The sequence below is a fragment of the Anthonomus grandis genome, chromosome 11, assembly GCF_022605725.1.
Source record: "Anthonomus grandis grandis chromosome 11, icAntGran1.3, whole genome shotgun sequence".
Classification (NCBI taxonomy): domain Eukaryota; kingdom Metazoa; phylum Arthropoda; class Insecta; order Coleoptera; family Curculionidae; genus Anthonomus; species Anthonomus grandis.
In genome coordinates this window covers 12,508,605-12,522,522 of record NC_065556.1, presented here as the reverse complement: position 1 = coordinate 12,522,522, position 13,918 = coordinate 12,508,605, and the positions used below count along the sequence as shown (strand labels likewise).

General features: G+C 32.0%; 1 protein-coding gene across 3 annotated transcripts in view; it reads right to left on the bottom strand.

The window, feature by feature from the left end:
- The window catches only part of LOC126741883 (integrin alpha-PS2), a 264,327-nt gene extending 251,236 nt beyond the window's left edge, over positions 1 to 13,091 (bottom strand). For all 3 annotated transcript variants that reach the window (XM_050448343.1, XM_050448342.1, XM_050448344.1), the window contains exon 1: positions 12,672 to 13,091. In XM_050448343.1, coding sequence (XP_050304300.1) covers positions 12,672 to 12,850 — 179 coding nt within the window. In that variant the 5' untranslated portion in view covers positions 12,851 to 13,091. The remainder of the gene's footprint in view (positions 1 to 12,671) is intronic.
- Positions 13,092 to 13,918: the final 827 nt, after the last annotated feature.

Below are 13,918 nucleotides of genomic sequence, written 5' to 3'. Positions count from 1 at the left end.
TTTGCACAAAAAGATTCCGGAAAGATTCACGACTCGTTATTCCACAAAGGGCTCTAATTGTCTTTTCTTTTAGAACAAATACTGTATTAAAGAAATAATGAGCACATCAGCCCCAAAAACAAATCCCATAGTAAATACGTGACTCTTCAAGGGCATGATAAGCATTGTTTGCCATGTAAAATTGTAAAAGCTTTTAGAAATTACTCTAAGGGATCACTCATAGCAATCTGAGGACACCCTACTGCACACTTTAATTATGTGTTCCCGCAAAAAAGTCTCCAGTCAATTGTCAATCCTAAAAACTTGTTAGCCAGTTGAGTTGAAATCGGCTCTTTATTGATACGAGAGCAGGTATTGAAGTCCGTGACTTTTTGGATAAAAGACAGGTTTTTATATAAAAAGTTATTTTATTTTTCAACATAGTCTCCTTTGAGTTCTATACACTTAGTCCAACGTTTCTCCAATTTTTTTATCCCTTCGGAAAAATATGATTTATCGAGGTCATCAAAATAGGCATTTGTTTGAGAGATGATTTCGTTGTTGGAGTCAAATCTCTTTCCGCCGAGCCATTTCTTTAAGTTTGGGAATAGAAAATAGTCACTGGGGGTAAATCTGGAGAATAGGGCGCATGAGGAAGTAATTCGTAACCTAATTCATGGATTTTTGCCATAAAAACTGCACATATGTGGACCCTTGCATTGTCCTGGTGGAAAAGAACTTTTGGCCAAATGTGGTCTTTTTTCTCTCAGTTCCTCATTAAATCTATCCAATAAGTTGGTATAATATTCTCCATTGATTGTGTTCCCCTTTTGAAGATAGTCAATGTGGATTATACCCGTGCATCCCAAAAAACGGTCGCCATGACTTTATTGGCTGACAAACCCACCTTTGCCTTCTTGGGCGCCGATTCACCCCGAGAAATCCACTGTTTTGACTGTTGTTTGGTCTCCGGCGTATTGTGGTGGATCCACGTTTCGTCCACGGTGACGAAACGACGCAAAAATTCGTCCATATTGCGGTTAAATAACACTCCTGGGAAATTGTCACACGGTTGCGTTTGTGGTCGATTGTGAGCAAACGCGGCACCCATCTTGCGGAAAGCTTTCTCATACCCAAATGATCATTCAAAATTGAAACTACTAAACCATGTGAGATGCCTATGGCTTCCACAATCTCTCTCACTTTCAATCTCCGATCGGCTAAAACCATATCGTGAATTTTTTCGATTGTTTTGGATGTAGAGACCTCGACTGGGCGTCCAGAACGTTCGGCTTCCGTGCTTGTATGGCCACATCGAAATTCAGTAAACCACTTCTTTACCATGGAAATGGATGATGCAGAGTCCCCATAATATTTATCAAGCTTAGTCTTGGTGTGAGTGATGGTTTTTTCCGTAAAAAATAATTCTTAATGAGCACACGAAATTCACTTTTTTCCATTTTCTTCTCAAAACGAGTGGTAGTCTGCTATCAACAGCTGTCAAACACAAACTAAATGACGCAGCTTATTCAAATTTTGACAGGCGTCAACTGACAGTTCTCTGTTGACAGGAGCAGAGTTGCCATTTCCATTAAAGGGCAGGAAATTCAAAAAGTCACGGACTTATTGACCCGCCCTCGTAGTGACAGAATTCAATGAACATTTGAGACTTAACAGATTTGTTTTGTTTTCGACGTATTAAAACAATGTCGATTTGCATTGCACGATTCTTTAATCATATGCAAGTAAGCATCCAGAAACATTTTTAGTTGGTCAATGTGTTTTTCATGCCAAATGATAGTGGTGTCAGCTACAAACATAGTAACCCTACCTTTTATGGGAAGCAAAGAAAGGCTATTAACATAAAGAAGAAACAATAACAGCCCCAGGACAGAACCTTGGAGGATCTCTGTAGCAGTATGTGGTTTTTCAGAGCAATGACCATTAAAATTAGCCCTTTCGACACGACCCGATAAATAGGAGCACAACCAACCCAAAGAATATCCTCTAAAACTATATTTTTTTAACTTCCACAACAGTATTCTGTGATTCACACAGTCAAAAGCCTTGGATATCTCACAGAACACTGCTGCAGCATCTTCACCAGAATTAAGTGTGCCATAAAGAAATGAAAGATCAAAAGTAGCATAACTTGTACTCTCGGCGTCTTGAGACCCAAACTGGGCCGAGCTTAGAATGTTAAATCTCACCAAAAAAAATATCATTCTCATCTTTACCAATCGTTTAACAATCTTAGATATGAAACTGAGGAGAGCTATTGACTAGGCAGGAAGAACATATTTTGGGTTCCTCATTTTTTGTAAGGAAAAACCTAAATCTTAGCTGTAATAACTAAATCTAATCTATGCTCTCTTTAAAAGGACTAAAAATAATGTATTTAGACGTCCAGAGGTAATTATCAGATTACTTGTAAACTGTGTAAATAAGCATACTACAAAAGTAATTTTTGATTTTTTTTAGCTCTAGAACTCCATCAAAGTCGTGAGTCCTACTCAGCTCCCTTTTTATGTATAGTCCCTAAAGCAGTCACATCCCTTAAATGCCTCCAATATTGCCATAGTCCTTAATTTACATGATTTTGCCTCCTCGTTCTTCTTTATTTTTTTCCCTACTTTAAATACCTATTTTTCCTCGTATATCATTATTACCAATTTTTCTTAACACACTTTAATATAAAATTAATTAACTAAACGGTGATAATAACTTATAATTAACCGTAAATATCGTATAACCTTGTCCAGTTAAACCAAAGATGTGCGCTCGCATTCAACAACGATTACATAACCGAAACGGTGATTTAAATATACATAACTCGCCATCCATCGGTTCTATTTGTTGTTTTTTGCTATTTATTCGCCTCTGGCCGTCAGACGCCGACTACTGTGCTTATGTTTCAAGAACAACTTGTTTATTGAAAATCTTGAGCTAATTATGTAGCCTGTGGTCGTCGAGGTTTCAATAACACACCTTATAGATCTCGCGTATGGTATTTTACATAAAAAGATAATGATATATTGGACATATGGGCATTCGATATTTATCTTTGGTCAGCCCTATGGTATAATAACAGTGTTGTCCAAGGCCGTTAAATGCATTTGTGTGCAGTTTATTATATAAGGGTTTATGATATATAACTATAGATAGTTAAGAAATAAATTAACTTAAAGCTTATTGGACTTTTATGACAAAAAAATTAAACTTGTATTATTGAATATTATTATTAAAATATATTTTGGGACTTGAGCATCAACTAGATGTTGGCTTCTGAACAAGTTTCTTAATGGTTTCAGATTCATCAAGTGCTTTTCAAGTATGTCTCAAAAACTAATAGAACTTTTAGAAAACCTCTATACCTATGACCGTCCCCTGTCGAAGAACTGTGGTTCAGAGCGACTATTTAAAGATGTTCATATAAAACCTGATTTTTTTGAACTTTAATGTATTTGTCCGAAAGCGTCTACGACGTGCTTAAAGTGGGTAATGTAGCTAGTATTTATGTACTCAACCTACATTTGAAAAGTGTCTACAACTACATACAATTTAAGAACTAAAATTTTTCCATAATACCGGTATCTTTAATCAATTGGTTTTGTAGGTCGAGTAGTAGTATTAATGTGAGTGTTCGATTGACATCCCTCCAGTGCGATTAACTGATATATTGTGGCTCAATACCTCGAGTAGTACTGACGTTATTTAATGATTAAAAGTTATAGACTTTAATTGCAATATTTCTTGCATAACAGAGCCCCCTGCAGAGCCTGATCAAAATTTTCTTTCTGTACGACGTTTATTAAAGGATAGTTCATTGTTGCATTCTTGTCTATTTTTTTTAATTTTTGAGTAATTATTTAGCGCATAAATGATTCAAAATAAAAAAGTAACGACATAGCATTTTGAATATATTGATAAGAAGTTCCTCGGCTGTATTTTAATGAGTGAAAATCTATCGAATTACTATTCTATTAAGTCTAAATAATTTGGGCCTAAGAGTTTTGTTGATTTACTTTTTTCGTTTACGTCATTACTTGTCTAAGAACTATTAGGTCAAAGCGACTAACTAAAGATGTTGGACTTCAAATCATAATTGAACAACCTAAAAAAAACTTGTAAGACAAAAACTTTCACCTAGTTCTCTCCGGATACTGATAAGTATCGTTGGCTCAATAGAAAACATTAATCTATTGTTGTCTAGTTTAATTAGTATATTCTTCTGCCAACGACCCTCTACCTGTCTGATATGATTATTCATTTTCATCATTCATATATTAGTGTCAACAAGTAAAGTATTTTTAAACACACGTAAAACGTATAACTAACAAAAATTACTTATTAAAAACTAGTAATGCAAAAAAAAAAACACAACATAGGAGGTCATAAAGTTCAACTAAAGGTAATCGTCAAATAAGTAAAAGACATTTTTAACTAGGTAATCCTTAATTTTGGCTCTTGGGCTTAAATATACTAAGAGGCAGTTTCTTAACAGAGACAGGCAACTCATTTTAAAACTGTACTCCACAATAATATGTGCCATTACGGAATCTGCAAGGCTTCTGATACCTTGGTAGCAATGAGCCATTATTCCTAGTATAGGGTGAGTAAATACTATGCTTTCTCAGATTCTTCATGACAAATAGAAGGCATAGGAGAATATAGATACACAGCAGGGTAAGAGTTTTTGGTTTTTTGCAGTTTAAGCAGCATTCTTCCAGATCAGCAATCACTCTTATTGTACTATATCTGCATTGTAAGAAAAATATTTTGAACATATAGACAAACGCTTATCCTTATAGAGCGGAAATATTCAAAATATGCATCCCTGAGGAAATCTTTTTCTAATCTAAGAGGAAAATCTTTTTGGTTTTGTTCTTATTTAAGTCTGGTTAATTAATTTTATACCGCTCACTCCCTCAGGTCACTGCATGACAGATCAACTGTAATACCCAGGCTGCCATCAGCAATCAAAGTAAGAATCATCAGCATAAAAATTAAATACAAACGCAGGATGACAACTAAGAGTATCATTGACATAAAGTAATAAGAGAATGGGCTTAAGAATAAAACCTTGCGGTACGCCATATGTATTTAACAAACTCTGGGACCTACCACTTTCAAAATGAGCATATTGACTGCTGTTTGTTAACTAGGACTGGAGCAACTACTTAATACTTGAATTGTCAAATCTATAATATTTTAAAGAAGTATGCTGTACTCAATACAATCGAAAAATATTGACAAATCGTATAACATTAACCCCTCCATAAGTTTGTCACAAATCCACAAGTACTGATAAAATCTAAAGCAATGTTACTTAACATAAAACAATAAATTTTGTTTAAAATAATCATTAATTTGACTCTTCAGTAAGGTCTCTAAGATTACTAGGTACAAAGGTACTAGCTAACCTTTTTCTACTGAATCTACGTTCTTTAAGCCATTACGTTAAATTCAAAAAAGTAGTCCATTTTTCTCAAAGAGACCTCTTGATAATAAAAATTCAGAGATTAGAGGGACACAAAGTCAATGGTCTCAAAACATGTTTATTTTTTTAAAAAATGATTACACGTGTTTCGCCCTAAGGCATCGTCAGATCTAAAGGATCGGACGTGAATACTCGCCTATGGTGACCACGGTAACTTTGGCAAAAATTGTAGGGTAAGTAGGGATGCCATAGGCAAGTATTTTGAGCATAGGAATCCAGGTCCGGAAAAACCTCCATTCGGAGATGGGGCTGTTTTAAAATTGTACCCTTTGCGGCAGGTGGGTAGGCAACCCAACGTGCGTGAAAAGTTTTTTTTTACTTTTTCTGAATACCATGTATAGTTTGTCAAATGTCAGATTGACTTTTAAATCGCCTATTTGGCGGTTAAGGAAGTAATCACGATTTATATCCGCACAGACCGCACTAGTCGGATCAAATATTGTGAATTTGAGCGGTTGTTTTAAAATTGAAATTTTTGCGCCAGATGGGAAAGCAATCCTGGCAACCTATCGTACACGAGCCACAAATTAAACGCTTTGGTTTAAAAACAAAAATATGAAATAATTGCAATAAAGTTCTCCACAAAAAATACCGGAGATAACTTATAAAACTAAAATTATTAAAGTAAAAGTAGTCTTAAATTAACCGGATTAAAATAAAACGAAGAAAATAAAACCAAAACAAAGTGATGGACAGGGGACAGGGGTACTACAACAGATGCTCGAAGTGCTGCCCGTTCTCCTGAATGTATTCATCGATCCGTTGGTGCCATGAAGTTCGCACTCGAGCGAAAACACCCTACTGCTCTCGAATGAACTCTGCGGCCATTACGATTCGCGCAATTAAGTCCTCCTCCGAATCCAGTGGTGTTTGATACACCATTTGTTCCATGGTGCCCCACAGAAAGAAATCTGGTGGCGTAAGATCAGGAGACCTCGGTGGCCACGCTATGGGACCCCCACGTCCTATCCAACGATTGGGGAAAATTTCATCTAAATAGTCCCGGATCGGCCTTGACCAGTGAAAATCTGTAGGGGCAAATCTTCAAAATATTCCTGTAACTGGCCTTGGTGAAATATCAAATAATTTTCTGCATTCAAGCGGGCGAGTAGAACGTATGGACCAAGCAAGTGGTCGCCGACAATGCCAGTCCAAACATTAACAAAAAACTTCTTTTGATATCCTCGGACATGCATGGCATGCGGGTTCTCTTCCGACCAGAAGTGATTGTTGTGGGCGTAGAATATACCTTCTCTAGAAAAGCCCTTTTTGTCGGTGGAACAAACATACCGCAGGAAATCAGGATTTCCCCAATGGGTTAGTTTAACCACTAGCAGTAGTGAAGGCGCCGAGGGGGATCGTCAGGAAAGAGATGTTGAACTTTCTTCAATTTAAATGGGTTTAAATTGTTGTCGTGAAAGATATTCCATACCGTCCCATGGCTGCAACCCACTTCGGAAGCGACCTGACGAATGCTCTTTTGGGGATTGTCGGCAATACGTGCCATTACAGCATCTTCAAGTCCATCACGTGCTAGATGCAGTCGTCCTCGCTCCTGCTGTACCTAGTTAACAGTCCCGTATAAACGACTTACAATAAATTTGTACTTTGGCAATAAAAAAATACTTTTAAAGAACAAGACTTACTTGAAATGATCCCGTTTCCATAGTGTGTGGTCGACATTTACAAACACGCTGTGGTGTACCTGGTCAAGCTGTGGAAATCGCTGAGCGTACAAGCGCTGAGCCGCCAATGCATTGCTGCCTGTAGCTCCATAAACTAGATGCACATCAGCAAGCTCGCGGAAAGTTAGCCGATTCATCGTCTACTTTTTCTCATACAAACGTGCAAGAAACAGATTTTTTTTCCTGTCAGTCAGGTTGAAGTTTTCGTCAAAAATTTATCGTTGTCATTGACAAAACAAATACATGGTATTCAGAAAAAGTAAAAAAAACTTTTCGTGTACGTTGGGTTGCCTACCCACCTGCCGCGAAAGGTCCAATTTTAAAACAGCCCCATCTCCGAATGGGGGCTTTTCCGGACATGGGTTCCTATGCTCAAAATACTTGCCTATGGAGCCCCTACCTACCCTACAATTTTTGCCAAAGTTACCGTGGTCACCCTGTATTTCATAAATGCAATAAAAAATATAGCATTTCATTTAAAAAAATTACCGATGACGTCATATCTTTTTTTTTGGTCCACCCTGTATACAAAAATTTATATGAAATAATGCGCAACTTAAAATAAAAATCGCCAGATCCAAGCGTTTTCTCAAAAATCATGTCTCTAATTTTTATCGAATTTATGCGGAACTTTAGGCGGTCACTGTATATTCTATAATAGCCCAAGCTCTATTCATCATAGCATTAAATCAGAAGACAATCTTAATCTATGTCAATCAATAAGCAGAAATACTTGTTCGCAAGTACTATCTTCTTTTTTGCTTCTACTAACTTATTCTTTTAATATTTAATTTTCCTTGATAATTTTTTTCAAATCATCTAAATATTAGCAGAAATCTACTTAACCTATATCTAAATGAACAGTTTTTACGTAATGCAGTGCGGATATAGTTTTAGACTCTCTCACTTTACTACTCTTTTTCATGTTGTATAGATTAGTAAATATAACTATTTCTTCAGCATTAAGATTTAGGACGTACTTCTTACTCGTTACTATATTTACTTATTTAATTATATATTAAAAAAAAAATTTGAAAAATAATAAACTAATATTGTAATAAACTAATATGTAATAAACGTTTAAATAGCCTGAAATTATGTCCAAATAAATTTAAAAAAAAACACTGTTAATATTAATGCTTTGTATTATTTTGGGTCTCTTTTATTAGTAATATTTAGGGACCACTGAAATTTCATGTTCGTTTAATTTACTCATAAATAGAACACATTTTTCAAAATACGCCTATTGAAAAATTGGATTTTATTATATGTTAAGTGATATGTTAAGATAAAGTGATTCTTACGCGGTTAAATAGAAATCATCTAGTTTCTTCCATTTTAAGGGATAAAAATCAAATGTCAATAATACTACTTTTTTCTTTTTTATCACTTGAGTTCGCAAAATACTGAATCTTAGATTATCAAAAATATCATGTTTATCTCATCAGATACGGCAATTATTCCCAATATATTTCGAGAGTTCATGAAAATTGAATTTTATAAATGCTTAGTATAAAAATCTGACTTTTGAAACTTATTACCGGTTTTCCTCTCTTGATATGTATAAAATTATTTTGATCATAAAGTAAGCAATTAGAATTGCGGGTAACAAAGTATATAATCCGTTTATCATTAACCAATTATTTCTATAAATTTAAATCCAGAACTAACGATTTACGAACGCACTTATTATATAGAGAACGCCGACACTGCTTGCACTATCTGCACCATTTCCTTTTTTCCTACACCTTTTTTTTAATACTACACAACTGTTTTATGCTTGACTTAATTTATTATTTTAAACTTGGTTGTCTTAAATACTTTTGAGTAAAAACTTGTAGTACTCGACCATTTTAGCTTGATTTTACATTTAAAATAAATCTAAATTCTTATACCCAAAGTTAGAATAGAAAAACTGCATGTTTGACAAAAATCCTAATAAAAATAACACAGATTTAAAGTTTTTTTCAAATAAAAAAGTAAATATTTTTTCCATTTAAATACGTTTGTATGATCGAAAACCAATTAATAATATCTTGAATTGCACGCGTTAACCATTAATTAATATCTCAGCATCAAATTTTCGTTACTGTATAAATATTTATCTCTTGAAAATTCCCCAATGTGTAATTGTGGCTTATCCGTTTAAATATAGTTTTATTTATAAACACTGAATCCTGATACTCTTTTAAGTATGGAAATAGCGAGCACCTTTTAACCTTGCTGTAAGATTTGCACATAAAAGACTTTTCTCTTTCTTTTTAAGTAAACCGAATTTATTGTTTTAAACCTATACTAAGCTTCATTGTTTTTGTTTTGTTTCCTATTAAATAATTTAATTTAAATAATTAATTTATTTTAGCTTCAGTGTTTTAGTTTTGTTTCCTATTAAATAATTTAATTTACTTCCTCTAAATTCTGTTTTATTGAGAGCTTTACTTATTTTTTTTTAATGAAATTTATCAAAAAGATGCTTTTTTTTCTCAATCTGTTTTGTTATGATTAATTTTGGTAATGTGTGTAAATTTTATGGTAAAGTGTTTTAGATGTCTATTGAATTAAAATCAAAGAAGTTGATTAATAAGCCATTATAAGAGGTAGTTTTCTTTATTTTTTTAAGAAAACACTAGTAGTTCTAATATTTGGTGGGACAGATCCATATCACTACAGTCAACATTACAATAAATATAATAGTATGTGTCTTGACAGGTAACGATTTGTTAGAAAGGCTTTCTTTAACTAGGGATAACCTGTTGCAGTAGTTTTTCGTGATTTACCAATTTTGACTCCTGTGTTACATGGAATACTTATAAAGACGTCTTAAATCAATACCTTCAAAGAACCTGATCTTTTGTTGTGGACATCACTTTTCTTTAGAATAATATTATCGTAAGTTCTATAAAAAGTGAGACTAATTTTAATTATGCGTCTTTTAAAGTTTCTAAGAAATTTATATCATACATTTTAAATATTGAACCAGTCCAAAGCTTTGACAAATTTTAAAACAAGGATTTTTTTAATAATTGGATTGATTTTTATTAAAAGCAAACTATGTCATGTAATATATTTCTTAGAATAATAGAATATTGAAAATTGTAAATAAAGTAAAAAATTATAGGCAATTATATTTATATTAAACACAAATAAATATCTTACTTGATGTGCATAACAAAAGGCTGGGCACCACGGTTTATCGATATAATTAAAACTAAACATATTAACTGATTATTTCTACTTAGTGTAGTTATGATGATAATTTACATATTAATATTAATCCTTTAATCTTGTTTGTGAGCCTATATATTTAAAGGATTTTTCAAAAAATATTATTTTGTAAAAGGTTAATTCTCATAAATACAAAGCTTAATTTGAATTTAATGTACAGATTATATTTGGTTTACGACGGAATTTAAGACAACACTACACGCAGAGCATTAAAATTTAATATCCTGCCGAATACCCTAAACATTATTTAATAACTTATATTTACTATCGAAAAAGAATTAAATTTTATTATTGGCTATGCTATCATATATTCTGTAATCATATAATATTATGAAACAAAATACCTCATGTAAGATGCTTATGAATTCATATGCATAACTTAAATGAATATTATTTTCACAAATTTATTAGCTTGTATTTGGATATTGAGTTTTGACATATGACTCTAAATAATTTTGAGTTAAGCTTAAATTTACTACTAAATAGTTATAGTCACATGTACTAAATATGTAAAAAAATAAATAAGTGTTGATTTTTTTTTCAAATTAATAAATATTGTTTAATTACCAAAAAAAAAATACTGGGAAAATAATGAAAATAAGATATGCTTTTAAATAAAATATAGTAAAAGTTTGGAAATGTATAGAAAGATGATCAAAAAAAAAATGTATGAATCTTTCAGAAAAAAATAAAAGTGTGAATGTTGTTCTCCATTAAATATTTAGATTTAATTAAACTATGCAGCACACTACTCTAAATAAATTTCTTAGTTAGGCGGAAAATATAATGGATTTATTTATGAGTAGCGTTTTTAAACCTTTAAGAGAAATAAGGAGAAATAATAAAAGCATTAAGTGAAAATGTGAGCGATGTGTGCGAATATATGAAGCAAAAAAATATATGAGTGCGAAAATATGTGCGAATTTTTTCTTTTTCTTTTTCTATATAATTTTAGATTTATTGTAGTTATTCAGCACTATAAAATTTGTTGGTGCCAAAATTCTATAATGAGAAATTGTTTTATAAAATTGTGCAAAAGATTAGTAAGGATTTAGTGTATTAGAAATTACTTTAAATATCAAAAAATATAAAATAAGAAAAAATATAATATCCTGATACAAATGACTAGGTTTTCTTACAACAATGAAAATTAGTTAAATTTATTAATCCTAAAAAATAAATATATTATTGATAATAATGACAAGATATTAACGTGTTATGTTTAAGGCAAAAATTATGATATATTAGTTTTAACTTAAAATTTACAGAAACCATAAGATTGAGTATAATATAATTATTACAAATATAGATAAAGAAAGTTGTAAGAAACTTTTACATTTTTCACTTAGGTTAGTCTAATAGCAATTAAACACAACTTTTTAGGAAAAACTCTTGTGATTAAGAGATTTTAAAATTAGTGAAAATAAAAAATTTTTTCTAATTAATGTTTCTAGTAAATAATTATTATTTATTAGCCAGGAAAATTTGGTAATGAAAAAAATTAGCACAGCACTCAACGCAAATAATAAAAAAATAAAGATAAAAAAGTCCATTAGTAAAAGTTTGTACATATTTCCACAGGTCATACTTTTCAGAGTATGTGGGGCGCCAAAATTTATTTTATAAGAAAAATGGCTTTATAAAAAGACGGAAAATATAAATTATAGATTTTTGATCACATGCAATTAAATTAGTTAGAAGGTAAAGTAATTAATATTTAAAATTAAAAAAAATATCTAGTCTTAGAAAATAAAGACACTTATATTTGGGCATAAAAAATATGCACTATTGTTTTTTATAAAATTCACTATCTTGCAAATTCAGTAAGCAATTCTTATAATATTATGCACAAATTATAATGCAATTATATTAAATAATACAGTTTAATTTTTTTGAAGATATGACTGACACGATATTTATAATTTTTTATAACAAAATCTCTCTTTATTTTATAATTTAATTTCTAAGACAAAGTATATTATTTAAGTCAATTTATTCAATATACTTTTAAATTAAATAGAAAATATTTTTAAAAAAATGTATATTGCAGTAAATGTCCCACTGTTAAATTGAAAACTCGTCCAATGGCCAATTAACATTATTAAAAAAATCCAAAGATGTTGCTTAGCCAAAATTTGATGAAATTTTAAAATAAATTCTTCTCTCATGTTTACTGCATACTACACAATATAAAAATCTCTTTGCATATATTTTTATAAGTTAAAACTAAATCGAAAAAAAAATCTTAGGTTTTAAATATAATGTCTCTAAGAAAAACTTACCATGGTCTATTATATCCCTGCTTATGCACCGCGACACTAAACCCAAACATGCTCCTATCCTCCGAACCCAAAACCGCATAATTAAATGCGTCGATGTTAAATCCATTTGCAAAAAAGCAGTTTAATAAAACTACACAGCACACAATAGGCAAAATTATTTTCGCTTTAAAGTATCCCATGTTGGGCGCCAAAAATGCACTTTTTATAAAAGAAAAAATACTATTTGTTAAAAGCACTCACAAGTTTAAGTAAAATATTTTATATTTATATTACAATGTGATTATAATACTATATTATATTATTCTGGTGCAAGTTTTAGTTGTTTTTAAACTATAAAAAGCGCGCTCCCGAGCGCAGTTTCAAACCGATCCCGACATTTTTCTTCTTTCGCGGGTTTTTGTCGACTGATTGTGGTGAAAAACGTTCAAGTTTGCGCTCCGGACTTTACACACGAGCTCGAGCTTACAAAATTAGTTGGCTGGTAGCGCATAACGCGCCATCTACGTTGCGTGCGTCATATTAGTAAGGCACGCTGACAAATTTTTAGTGGTGAATAAATGGTGAATGCTCATAGATCGATGTAGAAATTTGATTTTTGGTGGCGGGGGCTTAATAACATTTACTTGAAAGGTTTCGTGATTTATTTATGTTATTAAGGTTTCAAATAGCTTTGTAACTTAAGACCTATAATTATAATAGAATCTCAGGAAATATCTATTTATTTATTTATTTATTCTGATTTATTGAATTCCATTGAGACCTGCTCCCTTTCTGTTATTCAGTTCAGCTAATAAATGCTGTTTTAACTGCAGTAGGACTGAGGAACGCCTGGTTGATATGATTAAATTTATATGAGGTATCAAAGCTGCCTGAAGCATTAAAAGGGTTAGTATTCTTGTTAAATACAGATGAAAAGTGGGTGGCAAAGAGGTTTGCAATAGAATCAGCCCTAAGGTCATGAAGGAACAGCTCATTGGTACAGTAGAAGCGCCTTGGTTATAATGAAGCTTTACAAATTTCCAAAAGGTTTTGCTATCGTTTTCTATTGGATTTTCAGCTCTCTCAATGTAATATCTGTAGCATTCTCTAGATAATGTACGACACTCAGAGCGTAGAGTACTAAAATTTAAGTAATCAGTATTTGATCCCGATTGCCTTTACCTTCCGTGTACTATTTTTTTCTGAATAACGAGACTTTTTAATTCTCTCAAAATCCATGGCGGGTAGTGTTTTTTAGGAGTGTGTTT